The sequence below is a fragment of the Pleurodeles waltl genome, chromosome 6, assembly GCF_031143425.1.
Source record: "Pleurodeles waltl isolate 20211129_DDA chromosome 6, aPleWal1.hap1.20221129, whole genome shotgun sequence".
In the NCBI taxonomy this organism is placed as follows: domain Eukaryota; kingdom Metazoa; phylum Chordata; class Amphibia; order Caudata; family Salamandridae; genus Pleurodeles; species Pleurodeles waltl.
Genome location: NC_090445.1, coordinates 693,230,385 through 693,253,129, shown reverse-complemented (window position 1 = coordinate 693,253,129; position 22,745 = coordinate 693,230,385). Strand labels below are relative to the sequence as shown.

At 46.5% G+C, this 22,745-nt stretch overlaps 1 protein-coding gene across 1 annotated transcript in view; it reads left to right on the top strand.

Moving 5' to 3' along the window:
• Positions 1–22,147, top strand: part of HMX2 (H6 family homeobox 2) — a 79,140-nt gene extending 56,993 nt beyond the window's left edge. Inside the window, exons 2-3 of the mRNA XM_069239139.1 lie at positions 13,801–14,069; positions 19,922–22,147. Coding sequence (XP_069095240.1) covers positions 13,802–14,069; positions 19,922–20,439 — 786 coding nt within the window. The 5' untranslated portion in view covers position 13,801 and the 3' untranslated portion in view covers positions 20,440–22,147. The remainder of the gene's footprint in view (positions 1–13,800; positions 14,070–19,921) is intronic.
• Positions 22,148–22,745: the final 598 nt, after the last annotated feature.

Below are 22,745 nucleotides of genomic sequence, written 5' to 3'. Positions count from 1 at the left end.
CACCCAGACATAAATCCACACACTGATATATAATAGTCTATTTTTGCATATACTTGTACTTATCAACACACACACGTATTCCATACAAACCAAACCAAAATAGGTCTAAACAACTAAAATAGAAAGAACAATCATATAAAGGATGACAAACCAAAAGATGAGGAAAAGGGAGGGAACTGACAAAAGTAAGAAGGAAGGGTAACGAATGAAAACGAAACACCGAAGGAGGAAGGAGGAAAAGAAGAAAATAAATAACAAAATGAAGAAAAAGTCCTCTTAGGAAAAGAGCTGGTGACCGATGGGCAACTCCGTAGCTTCAGGGGGAGGGCTGCATATACACATATACAGAGCGCACGGCTGTCCGTAAAGCCGCACCCCAGGGTACAGAGATATTACAGGCTCAGTCCGTGTTTTCATAACCTGCCTCGAGCGCGACTTCAAGGAAAAGAAACGCTGCTTATGTCATCAAATGACAGTTTTCTGGGTCACATTTTTTTTTTGTAGATGAAATGTGCCGAGCGGTTCGAGAATTTGTGACCAGCGCGAGGAGCGGGAATGGGCTGGGGGGCACCCAGGCAGATGGTCAGGGGTGTGCGGGGAGGGGAGAGAGGGAGGAGGGGGTGTTTTGGGGAGAGATGCCTGGCCCAGAAATCTGATAATAAATCAGCGATAGATATTCCCAGTGTTAGAAGCTCAAATGCGAGCAGGTTCAGAGGGGCTATCACAGATGCTACATGTGCACAGAGATACGGTTTGAGCCAGGCGCGCGCGCTCGCACACACCTCATTACCCACTGGCAATAGCCAGTAGGGAGTTAAATTTAGGGCCAGCCATTATTTAGTTATGTTTATGAACAATTTTTTCCGTAGATAGAGTTTTTTGTTTTGCTAATAACTTTGGGGCAGTTTGACAAATCTTCATGTATTTTTAAAAAGTAGTGAAACGAGGTACTTTAGCAACTATCTGGACATTTTCATGCTGATTCCTCAAGCTGGGCCAAGAAAAAAAAGGGGGGGGGGTGTCCAAAAACATTTAAAACATTTTATGTCTATGGGGATTTTGCAATCTTTAGACTAGTCTACAACTTGAACAGCTGAAGGGAATTGAATTGCACCAAATTTGGCAGGAAGCCAGAGCCTGGTCCACAGATCTTGGTTTTAGTGATTTGGTTTAAAGCTGTTCAGTCCTTTCAAGGTTATTAAAAGGAAAACACATAGTTATCTAGGGATGAAGATCCGCCATGGATCTGGGGGTACCTGAGGGTACCCACGGATCTAAGCAAAAAGCAAGGCCCTAATTGGCAGGGTGCAACCTGATAGGAAAGTTGCAGCATCCATTTTGTTTCTTGGCTGGGCCCCAGGGGAGAAAACATAAATAAAAACACACATAAGGGGTCAGGTTAGAGGTATCCTGACCCCATAGGACACATAGAGGGTTCTCTAAGGAACCCCTCATGGGCACAAAATGTAGACTTTTTGGGGGGCTGATCCATGAATCCACCATTGCACATAGTGCATCCCCCAGTGTAAATCTGCGAAGTATCCGCGTGTACAAAGCCCAATGGAAAAAAACACCCTCTCAAACACAATACCACTGCCGTTCATAGCCAAAGGCCGTGTGCAGCATGGGGTTGGATGCATTTGGGGGGTGGGGTTGGGTGCAGGGCCTTGCCTCTTCAGCTGTGCGCAGAGGTGATTGTATTAACATACAATATATATATATGTATATATATATATATATATATATATATATATATATATATATAAAACTTTACATTGAAAAAACAAACATTCACTGGAAAACAACAAAGTTACAGGGACGTTACAGTTAGGTTCATGTTTACCCACACAAAACCAAAGAAATTCAGCAGTTACAGTTATACTTATCTGAAGAAACTATAACTCGTGCCGGAAAGTAACTTTAGGCCATGAGTTATAGTTTCTTATCATAAGTATAACTGCTGAATTTCTATGGTTTTGTGTGGTTAAAACATGAACCTAACTATAACGTCCCTGTAACCTTTGTTTTTTTAAGAGAAAAAACAAATATATATATATATATAAAATATAGGCAAGTCAAAAAACTATTTTTCTTTGGAAACAATGACCATAACTATAACTACCTAGTGGCGACCGTCCCATGGCAAGTGTCAATCAATATGGACACAGGCAGCTTTTTAGAATTATAAGTGCAGTTCACTAACAACCAATCAAAACTACATTAATATCAAACTAATATCACACTTGTACCAAAGATCTCCACAACAAGACCACACAAGGTGCTACCATACAACAACACATGTGAAAAACAAATTAACACAAACACAAAAAACAATATAATACAACACAATTACAAGATGACAATGACACCGCCTGAACACAGAGAAACATCACACACTTCTAAGAACTCAGTATGCAAACCCAACACAATAAATAGCACACCTCAACACAATTTCATATTACAACTCCACAGGCACATCATAATAACACAATAATAAAGCTAAATAGAGTATAATCAACTTTACATAATACTACTACACAATACCATAATAGAACCACACAAAAGATCATAATACACACAGCAAAAGTGTTCCACAACAACACAACAAAGCAATAAAAAACATTCAACAGCACAACACAACCATCATCCACTTTCCATCCACCTTCACAACCCACTGATTGCACTAACTGAACATTTTCTATTAGACATATACTCAAGCATGTAAGCATTTTTACAAGGAAACATTGTGCTGTTTCATATTTGAAATATAGATTGCACTTTATGGTTTATTTACCTACAAACTCAACTATGGCTTTGTCACATGGCTCACACTCTGTATGTAGATATTAATTAACATGATGCTCTTCCTCCTTCAAGTTTGTTTGCCTACATATAAACCACCACTAAGTAATTTGACAGATGGCACTTTACACATCCCAACTGAAAAATAACTGTACATTTATAGAAGTCCGAATTCCATCCCGTATATAAGTTTGTACCCCTATCAATATATGCCCCTCAATCAGAATCAATATAATTCCATCAACAAAAACACTTTGTAGTGTGAATCCTTTTGGAGAGTATCTTCATACAACATTTCAGCATCCTAATCATGAGAGATCCATTGCAATCCAGGGTTCATGAAAATCTATATTGCATATTAAAAAGTCCTTCAAAACATGCAAATTAGCCAAGCCAATGCATTCCATCAAACACAAGGACGTCCTCAGGGCCTGGACTGCAGTTTTTGGGTTCATGGTCTACTTCCATTGACACATAGGAGTTCAGACTGCTCATATAGCACTCAGCCTACAGCCTAAGCCAATGTAAACACTGTGACATCTCATAGATGCTTAGATCCAACAATATATCAAATTATGAACCTCAGCAGCAGTCCATATTTATATATAAATTTGTGTTTCATGCTACATTTGCTCCAAATAAGTTCTAACATGTCTTGATGGGGCCACACTAATACTCACTGGTATATATACACATATATGTGTGTGTGTGTGTGTGTGTGTGTGTCTGTATGTGTATATCTATATTTCTATCTCTCTTCTCTCTCTCTATCATAGATAGATATATATGTATATATATATATATATATATATATATATATATAAATATTTACTCTGAAAAACCAAAGGTTAAAGTGATGTTATAACCAGGAATTATAATTCTATTTTACTTTACATTTAAAAGAAACTTAAAAATTCAATGAAATATAGTTTTCTCAAGTAATTTGTGCCCTAAAGTAACTATAACTCACACCTCCACTAAGCTGTGTTGTCATCAATGAGTTTATTTCAGATGTTGCAGTAATATTATCAATAATGTGATAGAACAAGTCATAGGTGATGTAATATGGGGTAATTAGCATTGCATGGCGCGGGAGTGAGTTATTGTTACTTTAAGGGACAAGTTATAGTTACTAGAGAGAACTAAAACTGGTGAAATTGAGTAGTTTTTGAGCGTAAAAATGGTGTTGTCACTGAAATTTGTACCCAATTATAATGTTAATTTATCCTTTGTATTTTTCACTGAATATATATCAGCTAGCGGGTGATATATCAGCCACTGGGTAGTTATAGTTAGGATCATGTTTCATAGGAAATACATTTTTTGGTTTGTTTATATCTTTGGTACCATTAGACAAATCTTCACAAAAAAATAATCTCAGGTCCACCCTGGAAAGTTTTGAGGTAATTCAACAAGCAGGGGCCGAGAAAGGGTTATTGGGGGGGGAAGCGGGGGGGTTTATAAAACATGCTTTTCCCATTCATTTTTCCAAATGCACTGTTGACACAGCTACAGCCCAAACAGATAAAGTGATTTACACTTAATTCGGGCAGAAAACTAGATCATGGTACAGAAGGAGTTATTTTTTGTGATTTGGTGTAAATCCGTTTAGTAGGTTTTGGGCAATTAATGCTCAAAAACTTTGTACATTTATCACACTGCAGAGAATCCGTAGGTCTGAGGGATCTCGAGGTGAGATCTGATTGGTTGCCACCACATCAACAAGGATGTTGCAGCAGCTATCTTAGGATGGAATCCTAAATAAAGTGTACAAAAGACATAAAGGTGGCGGGTTAGGGATACCCTGACCCCTTAGGCATGGTGGTGGGGTCTCAGAGGGACCCCGCCTGGGCCCAAAATGTTTTTTTTTTAAATTTTGCACAAATGCTTGCACTCTTGATAAACCCCCTGGAGGAGTGGTGCAATGGGTGCAAAATATTTCTTTTGGGGAGAGGGAGCACTTGGCCCTCCTCCCCGAGCCTCTGTATGGCCCTGGGACCCCATGCCCCAGGGCAGATGGGTTATATGTCGGGAGTGGGAAACAAGCCCCCGTTGCCCCTCCTCTCCCCAACCCCTCCTGAGCATTATTATCCATTCTGGCCGAAATCCATAATGAAAGGGGGAGGGGGTCATGCATGCATAAACACACATATACATAAAGTATGTTTCTCTTACCTCTCTTTCAGCACACTACACTTGGCTTTAATGTGCTGAAGCCCACAGAGAAGATAGCCTATCTATCTATCTATCTATCTATCTATCTATCTATCTATCTATCTATCTATCTATCTATCTATCTATCTATCTATCTATCTATCCAGATAAATAAGATATCCTATCTATCTATCTATCTTAGATATATAATCAGATACATATACAGATAGGATATATTGACTTCACTACATATGGATGTATATATAAGCACTAACATATTCCATATCAGAACAGAAGCCAGAGATACTTTTCTTTGAAAGGTGGGAAGATGAACTGTCAGAGTGATGGGAAAACATGCAAGGAAGATTTGAAGATGGATGTTACATTTATGCTGGGGGTGCAAACTTAGTATTTATCCCTCATGGAGAGAAAATAAAAACATTTGATTTGGAGAAAGTAACACAGCGTCAAATCGCATTCCATCCTTGACCTCTGCGGAGAAATCACTTTTAATGGTTGCTCAAAGACATACAGACGCAGAAGCATACAGACTAAAAGTCAAACATCACCTATGTATTCTGACAAAACTAAGAAACAAACGCAATACACATACAGTCACATAGTGCAGTGATGTACAAACAGGCTATTTTTGCAAAAGTCTGGCTCCAAAGTGGATTCTATGAGGACTGTACACATGCACATAGAAGAGAACATAATACAACAGGGGTAGGAGCAGGTGAAATTATCTTCCCCGAAAACACCTGTGAGAGTGGCAACTATTCAAGTTCAGAAATTGCTGTTTTTGTCAATTATATATATATATCATTGTCTGTGGAATTTTCAACAGAGAAATAGGTTAAAAAATTACACAAAGTTGGTGACCCCAAACTTACAAACTTCTGCAGCTGTCTACAACCGTAGATAGGGCTGTTTGTTCAACAGTCACACTGGGTAACTACATGTAGAGTCCGATGAAGGCACTGACAATTTGTGACTAAGAAAACAGCGGTCACAAATTATACATATAGTCAAATAAAAAAGCGCATCCATACTGGCGATATGTTCCCTGGTGAAACGAAAAGTTACAGGTAAAATGGGAAGTTGACAGGTCTTCAATCCTTCAGTCATTCATTTCAGAGTATGTTGTTTTCAACCATGTGAAAGAGCTGGCAGATCAGTTGAGTAGGAGGAGCGGTCTAGTGAAAAAATCATATTGGGCTCTTAGAATAAAATGTGGATGCTAGGGTATTTTTAAGGTGACAAGAAGGTTTAAGACTGCCACTTTTCAAATTGTGAGTAGGGGTGGGTGTAACTCGTGTGATTCCTTATAGTGTAATCATGCAGAATTACTAAAAGATTCTGAGAAATTGAGTAGAACTATTTGACAAAAGTGATGCTGTATTTTGCACACTTTTCTGACCGCACAAATGCCCCCACATGCCCAAAATGGATTCTGGTATGCATGCTATGCTAAGAAATAGTGCTACATGCAACAGAACATGAATGACGAGCGTACGTAGCTGCTCAAGCTCGTTAAATGTGCTGTTGGGGTAGGATTTTTCCCCAACTTACTCCTGGCATTTAGCACTAGTTTCGTGGCTCTAAATGAACCCTAGCGCCCAACATAGACACAAAGATGCACTTTGCTTTAAGGAAAAGCACCCAATGCAACTACACAGAAGAGCGAGGTGAGCAGCTGCTCGCATTCAATCACTGTGGTCTCAAGGTAGGATTGTTTTCTCTCAAATTACTCTTAATTACACAAGCGGGCATCGTCACACTAGTACTGGTTATTCCACGTCAAAAAGAAACGCAGAATTTCGGAAATTAATCTGATTACTCTGGCATAATTGAAATTTCGCCCAGGCTCAATTGTGAGTGGGAGTGAATTGAGGTGTTGTTTGTGAAGGATGTGCTGGGGCAGGGCCCTGAATCACTTTCTATAGTAGGATTTGAACTTTACAGCGGGCTCTCTGCTTCATGGACAGACATCCAATTGAAGGCGGGACTGTACCAGGGGAGGTTGAGGATGTGTGAAGTTCATGCACTTTATGAAAGGTTTACAGACAGAATTGGCTCTTACAGTAGTCGGTTCTACTCTTGACACGAATATGGAAAAAATCCACGTCATGCATGCGTACCTATTTTGGTGCTGCAATCACAATGCCTACAATTCTATAAATCACACAAAGAGCATCTTTCCAATGTCACCTAAACATAGGGCATGCCTTAATGAAATATATATTTATATATCTAGCACTTTAGGCCAGTGGCCTTTCATGAATTATAAAATAAAATAAAATTGTCTTTTTGTAAGAAATCCTATCTTCAAAATGTGCATCAGTGGCTAGTATTAGTATTTTCAGAGTTCTTCTGATTTCGATCCTTTCCTTCAAAGCCACCATGCTTCACCCTGAAAGCAGCAGGATCGTGCAGTTGCTGCTTCGGAGCGTTCAGTTAAGAGGAATCTGACTGCTGAGTCCTTCAGTAACGGCCAGATGGTCCTTGTGTGGACAGGATGATAGTTTCTGCATAAAAGAAGAAAGTGCATTAGTGTTTCTGAGCGATACCCGCAGATGGGACGTGCCAATGGGTTGGTCTGATGTCTCCTGACCAGGCGTTCATTGAGTGGTAGTGTTGCTCTGGGCTAGAACTTCTCTTGATCTGTCTCGAAGTGATGAGTTCTAGACAGATTAGACTATTCTTTGATTTACCTCTAGTTGTAGCTGTTCTTTCGTGTCAGTGCTGCTCCAAGAGATTTCTGACATTGGTTCTTCTGAGCCTGCTTGTGTGTTTTGGGACCAACAGGTTTTCAATGTCCAACATGTATAGGAACATGCTAATTTGGTCCTTTAAGTTTAAGGCTTCTTTCCATGCTCTGCCTCACAGGTGATTTCATGTACTGAACTGTCTCTTGGCAGCAAAAACGAAGGGGGGTTACTATTGGAGCAAAACCCGAATTTACTTCTCCTGCAATGATGTTGATGATTTTGGTAAGCTGGCCATTTTTTCTATAAGCCCTATTGCTGAGAGGTCCAATGTTCCTCACCAAATGTCCGTGCTTCAGTGCACAACGCCTCCAAGTGTGGCTTGGGTTGCAGTTTCTAGGCTGTAGGGTTCGATGTTGCAGTACCAGCTTGTGGATTTGATCATGCCTCTGGGTGCTGCCTGCACCTTCCCCAAGACATGATCTGTATGGTTTCTCCGTGATAGCTTGTGGCTTACAGTAACCTGAGGTATTTGAAAGTGCACTTCGGTTCTAAAGTCTGATTGTTCCCTGTCATTCCAAGCCAAACCTAAAAGGTACTGAACACAACACAAATGGCTTTTCGTGGTATTTTAGCTGCTTTTTCATGCTACCAAGGAAGAGGTGAGCTCCAGAAGTGCTGAACGAGGAAGGGACGTGGTGAGCTCCAGTGGCTACCCAAGAGTGAGTGCACTCAAGAGAATGACAGTGAGGGAGCAGCTCTGGGGGCACCACAGTGAAGGAATGAGGGGTGGGCCCTAGAGGCACACAGTAGGAATGTGAACCCCACAGACTCTTTTTGAAATAATTCAAATAAATGTTCCATCTCTTTCGCTGAAGCTGTGGAATTCTTAATTCCACTAGCGTTGTTAGAACGGGCCAATACATTACAAGATTCACTCAAAACCAGGATCAATCGTTATGGTCCAGAAAATTCCAAATCCAGAAGACAGAAATCCAGTAAATGTACTTTGGATAGAGGGCATGGATAGGTGGGAGAGGTGGGAAGGGAAAAAGCATTGCAGCAGGGGAGGTGTTATCAAAAATGTCAAATGAACAAGGGACGAAGTGCTGAACAATAGTGCACCAATGTGCATCATTTCATAGCTAAGCCCCAATAAAGTCATTAAATGAGCTCGCTGGAGATAAAGAAAGGGCAAACTGGCATGTATTATGATTAGGGCTCCGGTTTTATGGTATTTTTTAAATTATGTCTGTATTTGTCTATAATTATTTTTGCTCATTATATCTGTAGTTATCCATATTTATTATAAAATGAAGCTTCAATGGGTATATTTCCACATTTATTTAATCAGCAATCGTTTACTTTTATTTGAATGTCCAATGGGTTTAGCGATTTACAGTACAATACAGTCATTTGAAACCACTTGCATTGTAAAAGATGCTTAAACAGCTATTCTGCTGCAGTTTATCAAGCTACATTAGATCCCCTTTTTTATTTTTATAGCTCCCCTGTCCATTAATCTAAACAGTAATTGACCTAGCACTCATGATAGACAGTAGTGAGAATCAGGCAAAAGAAAACCTATTTTATGTATTTATCCTTATTTAAAAATAAATAACGACAGGAAAATAGATGGTTTCCTGTCTGTATTTTTCAGTAAAAATCAGTAAAAATGGAAAACTGGGAGTCTTAATTATAAAGGCTCAGTAATAAAGAAGACAGGGACTTCTGTCCGCAACATGGGAGAGGATTATCTTGGCATAGATTACCAGAAAGGTGAGTGCGTTAGGGTGGTTAAATTGGGCTAGACATAGTCTACATGAAGCATTTAGTCCACGCTACAAGAATCAACAAGGAGCCCAAGCGTGTTCAAAAGCATCTATTTGGGCCTGATTCTACAGAGCCTCTTATCAGTCGCCATGCAGAAGATTTCCAAGCCATCCCTATGATGGTGAGTAGCTGGAAAGATCGAGTGCCTTCCTATGCGCCATCTTCCAATAGCAAGCCTAGTAGAAATCAGTCTACTTTATAGCAGCTAGATTTAAGAAAGGTTTCTCTGAACTCCAAAGACCCCTGATGACGGAGTGAGAGTGAGGGTCTCTTGGGGAGTAAGATAAGGTTCAAGAGACTTCAAGTAACACACTGAACTGCAGGGGCTGCCAGAAAGGGGGTGGAAACTGGAAGCACTCACTGAGGGAGGGACCTTGCTGAGGGAGTGAGCACAGGAGGGCGCAGAAGTGGTCATAGAGGATTTCACTGAGGAAGTGAGCACCAGAGAGGCTCAGTGAGGGAATGAGAGCTGGAAATGTATGACGAGAGACTGGGCTGCCGAGGCACTCACTGAGGGATTCAAGACCAGAGAGTTGCAGTGCGGATGATCCCCGGAGCACCCTAGTGAGTGCTCTCTATGCATTCCAACTAAACCAAAAATGTAACAATGTAAAAAGGGGTCTTTGAGGGGGAGAGGCCTTGTGCCAAGAATTACCTAAGAGGCACTTTTGCCTCCACCCTGCCCCCAAATCTCCTCTGAAAGGAAGAAAAAGAGTTTGCTGAGGCTGGTGCCATGTCCTGGGGTGTTTTCACACACCTTGATGACCATTGGCGGTTCAAAATCTCTGAAAATTTGCTGGAAATCTACTATTTACAGGGGTTTCAGCTCGTTTTTGCTACCACTGTGTGATATCGGCTCCTCACTAGGTGACCTTGTGAAGGGAGGTGATAACGTGTGTCACGGGGTGGCACCATGTAAGCTGGCAGGTCTGTATTTATCAGGGATAGAAATTCTTGCTGTCATCCCTTCCTCACTCAGGTTTGGTCTCTCAAGCGCAGACCTCCTTCCTCTCAGGCTCGTTCTTCCTTTCGGCCCTGTCCTGTCATACTGGCAGATAGGTCTCCCAGTTGGATGGGCATGCAAGCAAGTAGCTATAATACCCAATACCTTATATTAAAAATACCTCCATCTCCTGGGCGGGCAACACTGGACACGTATCAATATAAGTGTCATTTTATGGATTTTTGGAGCTCCGACAACATTTTTTTGGGGCCTCTGTTTAGAACAACTTTGAATTTTATGACACATTTTCTGCTAATTCAAATCTGCATGATACTAAACAATATTGAATTATACTTAAACCTTTTGAAAAGTGTCTGACATATGAAGCGCGTCTTGCCCAGTGTCACAATCCTTAGAATGACAGTGGGCAGGGAGAGAAAGAGTGAGAGTTAGAGGCGGGCAGAGAGCTAGAGTAATCCAGGTGAGATGAATAGAGAAAAGATCACTCTTCCAGGAGACCCCCGGAGAGGTGGGGGCTCGGGGAAAATGCCACTTTGCCCAGGCCTTAAAGCACCACTGAACTTCGATTGCTTTAAAGTCCATAAATGTCAGCAGGTCCTCGTCAGGCAGTGTGCCTTGTATGTGGGAGACAGTCACACCCCTGGGTGGTTGGGGATGGGTCAGGGCGTTGGATCACTGCACTTCTCGAGGTTTGGGAGGGCCTACACCATTACAGAGCAAATGAGGGAATGGGAGCAGGGTGGTAGGTCCTCGAGGACCACCCCTGGTGAGGAAGGAACGGGCTGGGGTCTCTATACCCCCGGGTGGAGAGGGGGAACTGCATGGCCTGTGACCTCTACACCCCTGGGTGAAGTGAGAGTGGTGATACTGGGATCTCTACAACTCTGTGTGGGACACTGCACAAGATGGGGTCTCTGCACCTCTTTATAGGGTGCAGACTGTGCATCTGGGCTTTCCGCGCCCCTTGGCTGGGAAAAGATGGGCTGGGTCCGCTACACCCCTGTGTGGGGAGCCTGCAGGAGCTGAGCTCTCTACACCCCCGCGGTGGGGTGGACTGCAGGAGCTGGGCCCTCTACACCCCTGCCTGGGGGATCGTGCACGAGCTGAGCTCCTCTCATACCTCAGTGTGCCGCGGAGAGGGAAGGCTGGGGATTCAGAGGTCACCGATACCTTCGCTAATGCCTCGGCCCAGGATTTCTGGCGCCAGCAGCCTGTGGGCTTCTCATGTCCCCGGCAAGTCCCAAGACGCAAAGGCGGCCTCTATCCGAGCAGCCGGGGGAAAAGGGGCAAGCAGGCACCCTGCAACGACGGTAGCCGGCAGAGATCCCCCGTATTGGGCAGTAGTAAGTGGGCGCTTACAAATGGGGCTGTGTCCCCTGCAAGCGTCAAGGCGCTGTTCTATAAGTCAACAGTCTTTTGTGTGCAGCTGTTTGTACCACCTCATTGTTAAAAGCGGAAGGAAATGTATATGAAAAGAGCAACTGCAGTAGCACAGAGTCCCAAGACTGTGGCTGCCGAGGGAATGCACAGAGTGAGACGGAAGAACAGCCCTATAATTCAGAGGTGGGAAGAGGAGCTATACAGGGAACACACCGGCAGCGCTTTACATCTGGGGGGGAGCCGCCGTGGAAAAACACAGTGGGAGGGGCAGCAGACCTTGGGTATACACTGAAGGGGCAAGCTGAGGAACACGCAGCCTGAAGCGGGAGCTGAACCAGGGACACGCAGCCAGGGGGACGGTCTGCCAGGGGTGCGGAGCCTGAAGGGGAAACACAGGGGTGGGGGCGGGGGCGGGGGTTAGGGGGCCGAAGCGGTCCACACGGCCGGGAGGAGGAGTTCAACGGAAGGGTACACGACCACGCGACTAATACAGGGAACCTGCCCTGGACAAAGCACAGCCAGTGGGGGCGCTGCACTGGGAGCGGCTGTGGTGTGAATCTACAGCGGTGATGGAACGTCACCTGGGAACGCATACCTGGGGGGGGGGGGGGGGGGGGGGGGGGCTGCTCTGGGGAGTGCGCAGCTGGGTGGGGGAGCTGTAGAGGGGTACTCACAGCTAAGAGAACCTCTAGTGGAGCATACACAGCCGGGAGGGAGGGAGCTGTCAATGTGGAATACACCCGCCAGGAAAGGCAGGAGCTATTTGGGGAATGAGCAACCTGGGGCGGGGCTACCATAGTTCTCTGGGTGAGCTGAGACCCTTCCCACCCGCAGTCGGGGCAAGCAGAATGTAGCTACTAAGTAGGGTCAGGGCAGGGGGTCTGTGCAAAGAGCCCGCCACTCCCCAATGTAGCCGAGCTGGCACCGGCCTCTGAGCATGTGGCACCCTGGAGCATAATTATCAATAGTGCAGCGGGTGCAGTGGCAGTGCCCAGGGCTACGAGGGGCCACTGCTCCCTCATTATGGCCATTTGGCTGTCAAACTAGGGGATGGGGGGCATTTTCCTAGCTAACATTCCTGCTGCACCACCGCCACCTCCTGCCTCTATAGGGGGTGCTGCTGACCCTGTGGGGGCGGGGATGAGGGGGTGATGACCCTGTGGGTGCGTGGGGGCGGGGGTGGTACGAGGCTAGTAGCTGAGCTTTCCTCATCGGAGCCGGTAATCCGGCAGTGATGCTCAGATCAAGTTACCCTCCCTGCGCATGCAGCATCGCCCCAGGCCAGGGATTTTTGTGCAGTTTTAAAATTTCCGGGCTGCCGGCGGCCTGTGATTGGCCCTCCGCTGCCGAAACCTCATGCAAATGAGGAGACGAGGCAGCAGCCCTGAGATCAGGAGGGATGTGAAGGGGAGGCATGCAGTGTGCGTAGCCTGCCAGCCCAGGCATCGACCTCCCGAACTAGGCAACACCTGGCAGAGCAGGCAAGAGCGTCCCCTCCCCGGCCAGACCAGCCAGCCCGAGCCCAGACCCGCCAGCCCGGTCCATAACCAGAGCTGGCAGCACAGGCGCCAACAGACAAGGAGCAGCCGGCCCAGGCAGGGGACCTGCAGCCCAGGGGGCGACCTGCTGGCCCTGCACACTCGGGCAAGAGACCTCCCAGCAGGCACCGCACAGAAACGAGTTGGCATCTCCAGGAAAACCTGCTGTGACTAGGGTAGAACTAGGACCCACCAAACCCCCAGTTCAGACAACCAGCTGCCAGTGAGGGGCGCCCCCTGGTCCCCAGAGGGAGTCTTCGAACCAAAGCGCAGGGCACCCAGGGCACCGAAGCCGCTCTCTCCAGTCAGAGCCGGGGAGGCTGTCCAGGGCAGAGCCAGGGAGGGCGCGCTGGGACCACCGGCGGGGGCTGAGCTGACCCCCCCCAGGAGTGACACCTCCGCTTCTCTCTTATGCCCCCAGGATGAGCACCAAGGAAGAGGTCACCAAGTGCCCCCCCGGACCCCTGTCCAGCTTCAGCATCCAGAGCATCCTGCAGGGCACGACCAACGCACCCCAGCCGGAGGGCCCTGCCCGGACCACCGCCCGCTGCAGCAGCCCCTCGCTGTCCTCGGACGACGAGGACCCGGAGGACGGCTGGAGGGGGGCCGGCTGCCTCTGTCCCGAGGCGGGCAGCAGGGACTCTCGGAGGGGCCGGAGCTCCTCGCCTTGTAGCCCCCTCACCTGCCCAGGTCAGTGAGTGTGTTTTCTGTTCTCGCAGACTGCTGTGTGCATTCGAGTAGGCTCTCGGCCTGTGTACTTCACTCTGCCCGTTTTCTGCCCGCACCCCTCCCTGGGTACTTTTCTGCATGTGTCCCCATCGGGCCCCTCGACTTCCCCGCCGCTTCTCCTCACACCTCACTGTCGCCCCCGTCTCTGTGCCTCCTTCCTGCGCGCGTCTCGCTCGGGGGGACTCTGCTTCACTGCCTTAAGCCTTTCTGCGCCCCCTTTTCTCACGTATGTCCTCCCTTTCGGCCTGAACCTTTCACAGCCCACTTCTACCTAAACCTCCCAATGCCACCGTTCTGCCCGAACCTCTGACTGTACCCGTTCTGCCTGAACCTGTCACTCTCCCCGTTCTGTCCGATCCCGTCAAACTCCCATTTCTACCTGAAACTTTCTCTGTCCGTCTTCTGTCCGATCCTGTCACTGTCCCATTCCTTCCTGAAACTTTCTCTGTCTCCGTTCTGTCCGATCCTGGCATTGTACCATTTCTACCTGACCCTTTCACTCTCCACGTTCTGTCCGATTCGGTCACTGCCCCATTCCTACCTGACCCTTTCACTGTCCCCGTTCTGCCCGAACCTGTCACTGTCCCTTTTCTGCCAGAACCTGTCACTCTCCCGGTTCTGTCTGATCCTGTCAAACTCCCATTCCAACTTGAACCTTTCACTGTCCCCGTTCTGCCTGATCCTGTCACCGTCCCTTCTCTGTCTGAACCTCTCACTCTCCCTTTCCTGCCTGAACCGTTCACTGTCCTATTTCTGCCTGAACCTGTCACTTCCCCTTCTCTGTCCAAACCTCGCACTGCCCTGTTGCACACATATCTGTCCGCATCCTTTGCGTGCCTCTTACCTCTCATCGCCTCACCCCACAGTGCTCTGAAGCGTCTCTTTGCCCCTCGCCCATCCCCGCCTGTGCCGCCCCCTGACCCCTCCACGTGCCTGTAATTGTCCCCTGTGCCTGTGCTGCTCACTCCCTATAACATCCACCGCCTTGCGATGGCGCCTTGTGTGCCCTCCGCTTACCCCAGCAGCGGCATGCCCTCTGCCCAGACGGCAACCACCCCTCACTGCGCACACACACTAAAATGCCCACATGCCCATTGCCCCTCACCGCCACTGCCCCCTGCTCGCCCTGCTTGTACCAGTCGCTACGCCCATGCCCTTCCCTGCCAGGATCCCTCCGTGCGCAGCCCCACCCAGACCACTGCCTCGTAACCCGGGCACGGTGCAGGTGCGGGCTCTGTGGAGAGTCCGCGCCACAAAAGCGAAATGAATCCACTATTTCTTGCGCGAAAGTCTCACTGACAAACTGGAACCAAATGTCCCATTCTCAGAGCTACATTTTAATTCGGTGTAATTAATGCTTGTTTTCACAATTTTAAATATACGCACAGAGATGTTTCGTTAATTTATATATGTATTTGTACACATACAACACACGCATATAACGTACAAAAGACAAGGAAAGCAGACTGTTATCCTCATTACCTACGGTGCCGGTTGGTAGCAATCGGAGTTACATGTAATCCACTGATATTTTGCTATAGGTACAAATGTGGAACATAATTTAAAAGTATAACCATTTACCGAGTTAAGGGTTTCAAAATCACTCACCTTGTGAGTAAAAACAGTAACTAAATATGTGGCTCACGCGCACAATTAATTGGACATAGAAGACGTTTTCCTTCCGTGAAAGCGAAACAAAGTCTAATAAATGCTTAAATTCGCGTTTAGTATCCCCCTAACACTGCAAAAAGCGACTTCAAAACAACTCAGAAAATGTTTCGATTCTTATTGTGAATGTCAACAGAGAACACGGAGCCAGGGATTAGTCGCCAACTCGCTACTTTCAGTAAACAAAGGGGCCTGATTTAGAGATTGGTGGATGGGGTTACTCGTCACAAATGTTACAGATAGCCCGTCCGCCTATTGCGATACCGTTCTATCCTACAGGAATTCTAATACGGCTGACGGGATATCCGTCACGTTTGTGAAGAAGTAATCCACCTCGCCAAAAGCGATCTTTTTAATACCAACTAAACCGTGAAATCAAAAGACACCAATGTACAGCACGTGTATTATAGTGAAATAATGCCTTTTTAAAGCTCATTACCGGCTCTCGGCATCCCACAAGTTTCAATCCTGGCTAGTCAACTCAGCCCTCAGGGTTGGCAGATTGTAATACCAGTAACGCCTGCTATTTACACGCTTAGAAACGACCAACGCTCTTTGTGAGCGCTAAGTAAGGGCATGTTCTTATTCTTATCAGCCCTGGTCACTTTTCCAAATTACCTCGCCTTTGGCTTGGTGGTTTATTAATTAATTATTATATCAACAGAACCATGCAAAGGCCAAATGGGAGTATAATACACAGTTGCTCACATTATATATATATATATATATATATATATATATATATATATATATATATATATATATATATATATATATATATATGTATATGTATATATCAACTTATTGAGCCCGACCCCATACGTACAACACTTGTTAAATGAGATGTCTTACTATATAGATTAAACCCCTCGTGCTCTGGTCTTTATTAAATACCACTGATTGTATTTTTTGCATATGAAAACATGGCTTAAAGTAAAAAGATCCACTGACAGAATTGTGAAGGAAGGGAAGAATCATAACATAAGCGCTGGAGCCACTTGTGAGACATTGGTGATAAACACTATATGACACTCTGTCCATCTGCAAGTATGTTACATGCTAAGTTGTCTGTTTTTATTTGCATTCCTTATAAATAAAGTCATTTAACCATAACCAGACCACAAGGAGTAAAATCTCTGCTGTGATACACAGCCACAATAAACAGTCTTTGTAAGGTGGTTCTAGAATGAGGCATTAAGCTAAACTATTCCAAAAAATTGAAATTTGAGCTGTTATATTTCGTACACATAATATGTGTTATTGGTCCACATTTATGCCCACTGACATTTGTAAAATATATTATATGAAACTACCCCGAGGCATTAGTGCTAGACCCACCTTCAGCACACTGATATGAATATTGTGGTGAGGAGTGCGTATTTCTGCCAATAGTGGTCAGCCTGGCCAGGGAGCCTGCTTTCTGGAAGGCTGAGCGCTCCTGCCCTACCCTACCCAGACGATCAGGTCCTGACTCTACTTGTTGATGTGTCAGAAGAAAGGACTAGACTCTTGCTCACCACGAGTCCTCTCCCCTAGGCTCCCTGGCCGAGTTCTGCCCTGAGGCTTGCTCCTGAGCTGCGTCCTTGAGCCAAGTGCATGAGCCCTTTCTCCGAGCCACGCCTCTAAGGCCTGCTTCTGAACACTGTCCCTGACGCGTGTTTTTGAACCCTGCACCTGAGCCAGGCTCGTGAGTCCCTTGCCCGAGTTCCGTCTCCGTGGCGTGTTCTTGAGCCCTGCCACTGAATCCACCCCTCGGACCTCTGCTCCAGAGGCCTGCCTCTGTTTCTCGTCTCTGCCCAGAATGTCTTCTTGTGGGCCCGGTCTGTCAGCCCTGTGATGAGCCTTGCCGATAAACACCATTTTGTGATTCTTGCCCCTGAGGCCTGCTCCTGGGCTCTGCTCTTGAGTCAAGCACATGAGCCTCACCTCTGATTTCTGCTTCAAAGCCTAGTCACCGAGGCCTGTTCCTGAGCTCCGAACACGACCCAAACCCGCGAGTCCTTTCCCTGAGCTCCGCCCCCGGGGCCTGCTTTTGAGCGCTGACAGTGAACTCTGCCTCTGAGGCCTGTTCCTGGACGCCCACTGATCCCTGCCACCGAGGCCCGCTCCTGATCTCTGCCCCTGATGCCTGTTCCTGAGCAATGCTCCTGAGGCCCCCTCTGGGGCCAGCTCCTGAGGCCTGTTCCTGAGCAATGCTCCTGAGGCCTCCTCTGGGGCCAGCTCCTGAGGCCTGTTCCTGAGCAATGGTCGTGAGGCCCCTTCCTGAGGCCTGCTCCTGAGCAATGGTCGCGATGCCCCCTCCTGAGGCCTGCTCCTGATCCCTGCCCCTGAGGCCTGTACCTGAGCAATGCTCGTGAGGCCCCCTCCTGAGGCCTGCTCCTGATCCCTGCCCGCTAGGCGGCGAGCTTTGTTTCTCCACTGTGCCAGAATGTCTTCTTGTGGGCCCTGTCCGTCAGCCTGTGATGAGCCGTGCCGATAAACACCACCCGTGATTTCTGCCCAATGCCCCCCCCCCCCAACCCCTGAGTTATGACCCTGGTCCTATCTTCTCTGCCATATCCGTGAGTCCTGATATATGAGCCCAGTCCCCTTGCCCTGCGCTCTTATCGCACGCTTTGCCCCCGCACCCTGTTCCTGAGTCCTTGTCCCCGGGCCCTCTGCTTTCCTTCGGGGCTTTTACTGAGTCATGTTCCTGGGCCCCGGGGCCTTTCTCTGTACCCTACCCTTAACAGCCCCGCGCCCCCCAATACATATTAACCCCTATTATAGCACCCCCCCCTTGTGTCATCCCGAGCAGACCGCACTTCCACACAAAACTAGCATCACACTAAGATGTCTGTGCACATTGTTCACCCCATGCTCACTGTGCACAGCGAGCTCCAAGCAGTGGTGTAACAAAACTTGACTGAGCACCCCCGCAAAGTACATGGAGCCCCCTCCCCTCCTCCCTCCTCCCTTCAGGAGCTCTCAGGCCCGGCTACTGTGCTGAGGGTGGGGGTGGGGGTGGGGTGTTGGAGCGTGTACACCGAGCTCTCTATGCATTGTGCGTGCGCCCCGCGTGCACACGGGACGCCCCGTCCACACTGAGTTCCCTATGCATCGTGCACACTTCGTGCTCATCATGTATCGTGTACGCGCAACAGAGGTCCAGGTTCACAAAAAGCTCCTCGTGCGTTTGCATCCACACCGAGGTCCTTATGCACGGAGGTGCTAGTCGGACAGACACCGCTTCACCGACCACCTCCCTGATGGCAAAAAAAAAAAAAGAATGATATAGAACGGAACGCACAGTTAACAGAACACCTGCTTACAAACCATTAATCTACGAGCATTAACTCCCTAAGATTCCCCACTTTGTGAAAGGATACAGAATAAAAATGTCTTCAGTGTTCCTCTCATTGTCACATCTCACCAGTCCAATATATTAATATATTATTTAATTCAACTTGCAAATTGCAAATAAAACGAATCCCAAAAAGAGGTTCACAAGGTATGTCCTCAAAAACATTTATGTCTAAGAATAACTTGCAAAATCAGAAATACAACTAGTGACATTTAAAGAGGTCGGCATAGATTTTTTGTAGTTCGCCATAAACCCCATTCCGATTTAAATTTAGCAAATGATTTGCAATTTGTTTACAATTGCCTTAATTACTTGCTTTTACTAATACAAACAATTCACTCGTGATATCCTGCACTGTTGTAGGATCTTCTTCTGCTGCAAATTACAAACGACGATTTGACCCTGTTTTATCCCTTATATTATTTAATTTCATGTCATTTATTATTTTATTTTTACCCTATTCATTCCTTATTTTCAAAACTGTTCAGTGGCACTGATAAGCTTCACGTAGGAAGCTGTTAACCATCTTTTAGAAATGTCTCTCTTTGGGCCCTGCCTCAGGAGGATGACATATACAATCTGCATAATCACAGTACCCACTTGGACCTCACTTAAGGGTAACCGCTTTGAAACAAGGCCTTTGTGCTGGGTACATATTCAATAATCCGTAGTCCTTCCGAGTTATGATTACTTCGGCTGTGTTCCCCTTGTTTTTAGAATACTTATCCTATCATTGAGGTGGTTTGATTCTGACAGAAGATGCCCTTGATGGTAACGTGATCTTTTCTCTTTTCCCTCGAAGGCAATGTGAAAGCAGGCCTCGCTGCCCTGTCTTCCGGCTCAGAGAGAAGCCACCAGCACTTTAAGGAGGAGAGCGAGAGGCACTCGAGCCCATGCTCCCCTGGTGACCGGCAGAGGGACGGAGGGGACAGGCAAGGCGGCTCAAAGAAGAAGACCAGGACCGTCTTCTCCCGGAGCCAAGTGTACCAGCTGGAGTCCACCTTCGACATGAAGCGCTACCTGAGCAGCTCAGAGCGTGCCTGCCTGGCCTCCAGCCTGCAGCTCACTGAGACCCAGGTGAAGACCTGGTTCCAGAACCGCCGGAACAAATGGAAGAGGCAGCTGTCCGCAGAGCTCGAGGCTGCCAATATGGCCCACGCCTCGGCACAGACTTTGGTGGGCATGCCATTGGTGTTCAGAGACAGTTCCCTTCTGAGGGTGCCAGTGCCCCGGTCCATCGCCTTCCCAACGCCCCTGTACTACCCGGGTAGCAGCATGCCCCTGCCCCTGTACAATCTCTACAACAAGCTGGACTACTGAGGGAGCATGTTTGTCAGAAACAGGGACAGCAGTGTCATTATTTGTGAAACTAGGTAGCTGCAGCTCCCTCCGTAACCTCTGCAAAAAGCTGGACTACTAGGGGACTTGCTGGGCAAAAGAAGGGACATGCTTGACCAAGACAAATGTGAAACGTATGATTCCAGACATCATCAGGCCCCTCTACGGTAAGGTCCACTCCTGACCAAGCCTGTTGAGGTGTCAGCTTGTTCCTTAAACAGCTGGGGCCAAGCCTTGTCATCCGCAACCTCCAGCACCAACTCCCAAAGCCAACTGGAGTCTATACTAAAAATCTGCAACCTACACACACAATGGAGTCTTAGCTGACCAACAACTCCAACATCAACAAGACACTTGAGGGACCTTCTCTGGCCTCCACATCCAAAGGGACTATTCACCCATACATCTGCAGCCTAGCCAACTCCACCAGACTACTTTACTAATACTCCGCTACCATCCTCCCTTCGCAACAGGCCCTGCCAATGCATCATCTCCAAAGTCTTCATCCCTCACCTTAGATTCATAGATCACCATAAACAACCCCCTTCTCTCTCCCTCTTTCCTAACATGCTCCACCATAACAAACCACCACCTGCATCACATTCCACCACCTACAAGAAAGTACAAAGTTCAACCACCTGCAACATGTTCCACAACCTACAAGTTCCCCCACAAATTTCACCCCAGTAAACAAGCTTCATCACTCATAACACTTTGCACAACAAGTTTCACCACACACTGACAAAAAAACATCATCTGCAGCATGCTTCACCAACCGCAATAAAGTTCACCACACATTACATCATACAGAGGCTCCACTACCTGCAACAGACTCCACCACCCAAATAAACTCCATATCAAACTAGTTACACCATAAATAAGGTGTATCAACCACAAGCTCCAAAACCCACATCAAGTTGCACCGCAAGTGCAACAAGCTTCACCACAAGCGACACAAGTACACTCCACAGCAGCCACAATTCTTGCAATCCGTAATATGTTTCATTCACAGGTGGCAGCACCCACATGATCTACATCCCAAAAGCCCCTTCACCCATTAGTTACACCACCCATGATTTTTTCCAAAGGCCACATCAAGCTCCAACCCACTTCCTCCCACCACCATCTTTATTTGCTGGGGTTTTATCTCACTTTCTACCTGCTACCATCTTCCAAAATATCCTGAAGTCCCTGGGACACCCCTGACACCTATACAAACACCAGGTCACTGACACTCCGATGTGCCTCCTGAACCCCCACTTCGAGGCTGGCTTCTGTTCACCAGCTCCTGCAGCTACAGCACGTGGGAAGAAAAGCAACGCCGTTCCACCTCCTGCGTGCACGAATATTATGAAGACAGTGTGCTTCTTAAACCGCTCTACACCGTGTGTACCCCCGTCCTTATTTATAAACCCCTGCCCCGACTTCTGTGTTCACTCTTGCCGCTGAGCGGGGCTGTGCTGCAGCATAATGTGCAAACGTTACCCACAGAAACTCTTTTTTAACTGTTTTCAAGACACTGGAAACGATCTGTAAATGTATATGTGGGTGCCACGCGGCCGCCGGTTTTAAACGGACCTTAAAATTGTGTATTTAAGTACTTAATTCCAGAAGAAACCAAATGGATCGGACTATCTCCGAATGTAATAGTGTAAATATTTTTTTCAAATAAAGTGATGGTTTAAGCAACGCTTACTCTCAGTGCAAACTTATTCACACCGTGGAAAAAGATGAGCGTACGAAATTAAACAAAACATAACGAAAACGAGTGTGATGTGGGAGCCTAAAATTGTGAAATGTATGTTATCTATTTTATTTTGGATTTTTATAAATCCTGACGAACACGGAGTGGGTGGAGTGGGGCTTGGGGTCCTGTTGGAGAAGCTGGGCATCTTAAGGTTTTATTTTTTATAAAAATGTGGCTAGTGTTCTCAGTTTTACACGGGAAAAGTTAAAATAAGAACAACAGTATTATTAAAAGATAATCGAAGTGGATTAATATTAAAGCCTACAGTAAAACACATCAGCATATACGTACATGAACTCTTATTTTAAAAGAATGTATGTGGACTACGCAAAAGAGTTTAGCTAATATCACGTTTATCACCTTTTATTTTAAATATTAAAACACGGTAATTATAATTAATTTTTAGTCACATATTTGCTCCTCCTGAAATTAACGGATCTGACAAGTGTTTGCACTTTATTTTCTGGAAGACTTATTAACACGTCGAAAGAGAAAATGACTTTATTTACTATTCTGCGTTAAAATAATATTGCACATATAC